Source organism: Nipponia nippon, unplaced genomic scaffold (genome assembly GCF_047370975.1).
Source record: "Nipponia nippon isolate SJK-2023a ecotype South Korea unplaced genomic scaffold, ASM4737097v1 scaffold_3, whole genome shotgun sequence".
Lineage (NCBI taxonomy): Eukaryota > Metazoa > Chordata > Aves > Pelecaniformes > Threskiornithidae > Nipponia > Nipponia nippon.
Window position 1 is genome coordinate 77,246,828 of NW_028262347.1, and position 6,000 is coordinate 77,252,827.

At 39.2% G+C, this 6,000-nt stretch overlaps 1 protein-coding gene across 1 annotated transcript in view; it reads right to left on the bottom strand.

Moving 5' to 3' along the window:
* The window catches only part of EFCAB6 (EF-hand calcium binding domain 6), a 108,916-nt gene extending 103,665 nt beyond the window's left edge, over nucleotides 1-5,251 (bottom strand). The window contains 2 exon segments of the mRNA XM_087766019.1: nucleotides 3,094-3,353; nucleotides 5,110-5,251. Of these exon segments, the coding sequence (XP_087622145.1) occupies nucleotides 3,094-3,353; nucleotides 5,110-5,251 (402 nt within the window).
* Nucleotides 5,252-6,000: the final 749 nt, after the last annotated feature.

A 6,000-nucleotide genomic window follows, 5' to 3' on the forward strand; every position in this document is an offset into this window, starting at 1 on the left:
GTCAGGAAAGTTATAGTGGCAGTTCTCTCCTCTCCTCTGCTCTCATCAACTGTTCTTCTGAGAACAACAAGCAAGTCTCCTCCTCCCCTTCTCCCCTAGCACAAATCTGAGATCCATTTGTCACCAGTACCTTCTAAAATTCTTTCAGAAATATATCGCCTTGCTTCTGCTTTTGTTTCCTCATCCTATTGACTTGCATCGAGCACCAGAGCAGGTCATTTTCGGAGTCAGCTACCAGCCAAGTTTACTTTCACTAGTGGGTCCTGCAGGTGCCAAATCCCACCTTCTTCAGTTTCACGTCCTTCTCCAGTTTCAGCCTTAACTAACTGCTTCTGAAAAGGCTTGTGTCATTTTATTCGTATCTGTATTTGTGGGACGAAGTTCTAGAAGCCAAGCTCTGCCATCATTTCAGCCTCTGAATTTAGTGGAATTGCTTGAGTTTTAAATCGGGAGAGAAAGTAGCTCTGACAATGCCGCCCAGCAAAGCTCCTGGAAAACAGCACCTGTGCTGCCCTCCGGTGGTGACATGACACCGGGGGATGCCGGTGGCTCTCGCAAACCTGCCGCTATTTCTGCCCCCCCTGCGTTGCGGGCGGTCCCAGAGCCGTTCTCTGACAAACGAGCCGGCCAAAAGGCAAGAGCGTCTAAGCATGAGCCTCGCTTTCCGCGTTTTAGTGAGTTTAAAAGGAAATCAAGAGTAACATCTTATAGATTCTCCTTGAACACTGGAAGAAAATCCAACCCCAAGCATACAAAAAGCTTTACCATTTTATTATATTGCATGTAATAAAGAAAAGATTAACCTTTTATTCCGGGAAAGATCCCTCATTTGTTATTTAATTAGTTTTCACTAATTAATTAGAATTTTTTAAGCTCCCTTGTCTCTCTGGGAGAAAGTGGCTTAGGTCCCTCCCTTTTTCTTCTTTTCTTTTGCTGCTCCTCTTCTTCCTCCTGCTTCCTTTCAAAGTCCTAATCCCATTTTTGTATCCTCAGTATTGCACTCCCTCATTCTCTCTTTGTCTGAGAGTTTTCTTAGCTTTGCACTTGCTGGGAACAAAGTTGGACTGGAATTTACAGAATATTTTTTGAGGCAAGTCTTTATTGAAGGCCAGATCATACAAACCCACAGGACAAACTGAAGGAAAAGGAATTTCCCTGCAGATCCCCTTGTAGAATTTCACCCTTTATATTTCACTGGGAGGGGAGGAGGGATGTGGTGTGAAAAATATTTAGTGCTCCACTAAGAAAGCTACTGTGAGAGCACAGGGCTTTTTTATTTTTATTTTTACGTAGAGATGACTCTACTTTCCATTTTACTTCATGGAAGGTAAGAATCCAAGCTTAATCCCAGTTCACACACACCTGGTGTCTTCTCAACTTTATTATTGAAAAATTACTTGCACTGGAAATGAAGACAAATGTGAGTTATTTACTCTTAAAGGATTGAATCCTCAAACATTGTAACTTTCCTATTACCGGGTCCCTTGGCTTAGCTTCTGTGTTTCACTTCAAGACAAGTCAAGCTGAGTGGCATGTTTTCAAATCCCTATTAAGCTTAATCAGTTATTATTTCTTTCATACACAACAACTTTCATCGTTAATTCAGAGAACAGACTGATTAGTCTCAAAGGTTCATATTTTTCCAGTAGCAGACCAGTGGCTTAGCAGACCATTCCTTTCCCTTTGGCAACCAGGTAACATTCCTATGGCAACTATGCCAATTACACATACAGAAAAAGTGATTGTAGAAAAAAAGTGTGTCTTATCTCTATGTCACTAGAAGCTCACATTAGTAGCTAGATTCTGCCTTGAGAGCCAGACAACTCGCAAGCAATTCATGACTACAATTTAGGAACAATTTGACTGCATAATATGGAACAGTTACTTACCTTTTGAGCATGCTGGTGTTTCTGGCAATTTTAGTGAACTTTGACAGGAAGTCAAGATATGGAACAGTAACTTTGCCAATATTTGGGATCTGTATTTCAATACACATGGATGAGTCCTACCGTGATATCAGATTTTTTTAAATACTTCATTTGCATTACTCATTCTTTTCTTAAACAGCAAAAATAAATTTATCTTATAATTTTGTTTTTGTTTTGTGTGTTACGCATTACTACTTCTCAGCAACTTGTCTAGAATTAAGCAAAGCATTAATTTAGTATCTGGCAAATCCCTCCCAAAAAAGTTACAACCTACAAGTCTTTCCATCGTGTAAGATAAAGTTTTCTCAGCTCTCTAGCTCTATGATCTTTCACATGTATATACGAAAGTATATTCATTCTCATCAGCCTCCTCACTGATGCATCCTTCCCTCATTCCAAAAGACTATTTAGTGTGTTTCAGGTGTATATTTGTCCCCCTAATGACAATTTAGTATTAGCAAAGAATTTAACATCAATCTTAGCTGAAATGGACTGAACCCATTACAGAGTGATTAGTTTAAAATGCAAATGTAACAGATCAGTTCACCCCAATTAAACAAACAAACAAGAGTCAAGTACATTAGAAAAAAAATATATATAAAACTTAGTCACCTACACTTTCAGGACAGAAATTTAACTGTACAATAATGCTGGTGCAGATTGCGCATCAGAATCCTCCCCTATATTTGATAAGCGTCAGTCATGATATCATATAAACACCCAATGTTCCTTCAAGTCCAATCTGATGATGGTTTATAAGGTAACAAATACCAAAAGTGAGCCGAGAAACTCCCCATACAGACAAAAACCAGCTGATCTCTGACTCAGAGTTCACAACCCAATCTATGCATATTCATAACACAGCACGTATATGAATTTAAGCTGTGAGATTTTTTTTTAATCAAAATCTGCTAGTAAATTGCAACTCCTTCAAATAGCGAGACACGCTACACAGTCAAAATCCTCATATAAACATACCAATCATCAAATTTAGCTCATGTTACTTTTGCAAGTTTTCTATGACTTTCACTTGAACAGAAGGTTTTGACCATGTCTAGCATCTTTATGATAGTATTGGTCTGGAACCTGCTGCCACTGAAATTTTGCTCTTGACATAAATAGGAACAGCCTCTAAATGATTATAAACAGCAATGACGTAGCGTACCTCTGCCAGCACAGCATCAAATTCAGCTTCTGTTAGATGGAAGAGAAAGGTTTCAATCACTCTCCTGAATTCACCCTTTGTGACTGTCAGGGTCTGACCAACATCAAGCATCTGAAATGCTTTTTTCAGTTCATCTTCTTTTTCATCTGTCTTTTGAAGTAAGATCTGCCCAATGTCCCAGGAGAATAATGTGGGATGTGGGACAGAGCTCACAGGGGTAGGTGTAAAATATATCAGACAGTCATCAGCTACTCCTAAGTCTGGGAAAATCACATATTTTTCTTAGAATTCAATACAAATCAGTTAATTTCTAGAAATATATAAATAAATTAGTTATTGTTTGTCCAATGATTTGAAAGCAATAAATAACCAAACTGAATTGTAAGTATTTAAATGAAAGATTCCAGGGTTTCTCTTTCTGCTACTACAGCCAAAACAGTAAGTTGGAATATACACTTAAGTTTTAAAAGTTAAAAAACAATAAATAAAGTTACAGTGCATAGACGTGTTGCATGACAGCAGCCCTCCCACTTCAAACTACAGAGAGGATCTCTTTGCCCTGTAAAATTTAGAGACTTTATTCAGTTATTGAGCTTTGGGCAGAGATGTCATGTAGTAGTGAGGTCAACATTCATTGTCTGTATATGGAGTCTACGGTATTTTAGCGCATGCCAGCCCTTTTGCCACTAAAAACACAACCAGCAATGGAGAGTGGAAGTACCTGACAGTGCAATATAGTGTACAGGGATGCCTTATATTACTTAAGACACCCCTGGCTCTCATTAGACTTGAACAAGAACTAAACAAGAACCAAAAGATTTGGCCTGATATTTCTTTTGGATTCATAATGAGCCAAATTCAGCCACAGCTATGGGCATTTAACTACCTTCTACTTGAATCAAAGGAGGTTTTGTACACAAATCTGAACACTGGGGCTAGTTCATAAGCATTTATGTTTTTTCCAAACTTTAATTTAGGATCTGCTGTTAAACAAAATATAACTGCCTTCAGAAGAAGCTTTGTTTACAAAAAGCAAGATGGCAAAATACAGCTTTTTGTTATTTACAGCTTTGTTGCAATTTTATGAGAGCCAAATTTTTTCTTATGCTCATCCCTTCCTTACAATGAAAGTATACAATCATGGATGCCTTGCACATTTCATTTCAAGTTAAAGCCATTCCGACAAAAGAAAGCATTCAAATTCACAGCTGGATACAGCCTCGGTGAAATCAATAGAGCTGTCACAGCTTACTCCTACAATGAATCTGACCCTAAATCTAAAACTACATGGCAAAGAGAGGAGGAAAAGTGACACAAATCATGATGGAGGAAGCCTCGCATGATAATAATTAAAAATTACTTGCAAGAGGAATGTCCACATTGGGATTAACAGCAAATTCATACTTGATTGGAACAAACTATAAATCTTACTGCTCCAGAAAATGAGCTTTCTGTAGTAAGCGTATAGTCATTTCAAATGAGTTCCCAAAGGATAAGATGTGTATCAAATCTGGTAATGTGTTATAATTGGAAACAATGGTCTTGTAGTGACTTCAGAACAGAAGTGAGACACTGGCCCAAAGAAGGCATCTCTCTCAAGTTCCAATGGACTTCAGAGAAGGGAAGAAAGTAAAGACTCTGTTTCCTCACGTACAAGCAAGAGGAACAAGACTCGGGTGAGAGGGGCCGTGGCTCCCTCTTCCACCCTCTCTCCGTCAGTAGAACTAGATTGATTTTGTTCACGTCCACAGAATCCAGCAAACATGGTGTATCTGTAACAGACGACTTCTCTCAAAGTAGCGAGGGAAATGTGCCCCAAACCCTAAATAGCACACGGGCTCCTTGGCCGCTGCAACTTGCTGCATGGAAAGGCACCACTGAACCCCAAGCAAACAGTAGGACAGAAAGGACTGAGGGGCTGATGCCAGCTGCAAGTTACACAATGCTTGTCCTCTGAGCAATAGAAGGATTTTGATTTAAAGTCCCAAGACCAAACATTGAGACTTCAGTACAAACCTGCAGCTGATTTAATTGAGCGCCACCTGCTGCCACACAATGATGCTCTGTTTTGTGTAGAATGAGGTCCTGGGGTAAACGTGATGCCGTGAGAAGAGAGGGGCAAGGCACTGAGGTCTTCTGCAGTTGTCACTCTGGCCATCGTTTCCCTGGATTTAAAACAGGACTATGAGAATACATCAGAATATCAGACACAAAAAGCAGCAGTGTGGCTGGCAACAACAACAAGAGAGACAAAAACTGATTTCTTGACACGAGATCTAATTTGCTGATAAAAATATTGACTGAGATAGTTCTTGCTGACTAGCAGTGACCAGATGAGAGGAGTTCACAATTTCTGTGGTTGTGCTGGATACTACCTCCTATGTCAGCACTTTCAGATATGCAGTTTAGAGTAGGAGACCAGAGTGGTAGATTAACTCTTCTACCAAATAACACAGAATTATCTCTGGAAATGTTTCTGGCCATTATCTTGAAGGCTATGCACATTAAAGTACTCTAAAAAAATCTTTAAAAACACAACCTTTTAGTTAAGAAAGCCTGTTATTTTATTAAGCAGTATGGTTGCTTAGATGTTTATTTAGAGTTTTAGGCTTTTGCAGGAGAAAAATACATGTACCAGACACCAGCTCATTACACTAATTACTCTGTTTTATGAAGAGCTATTATTAATTTTCCACACCAGGAAATCTGAGGCAAACTATACTGTAAGTATAAACAGAAGAGCTAACTGGGAAAATAACAATCAGACAGAGAGAGTATTGCACGGCATATGCAACAGTTTTGTAAGTGTGGCTCGCTGGTGACCCGCTAGGCAATGTTAAATGGTCTGCATCTGCTCTGTGCAACCATACAGCTTGAACAGCGCCTGCGATTGCAAACACCATTATG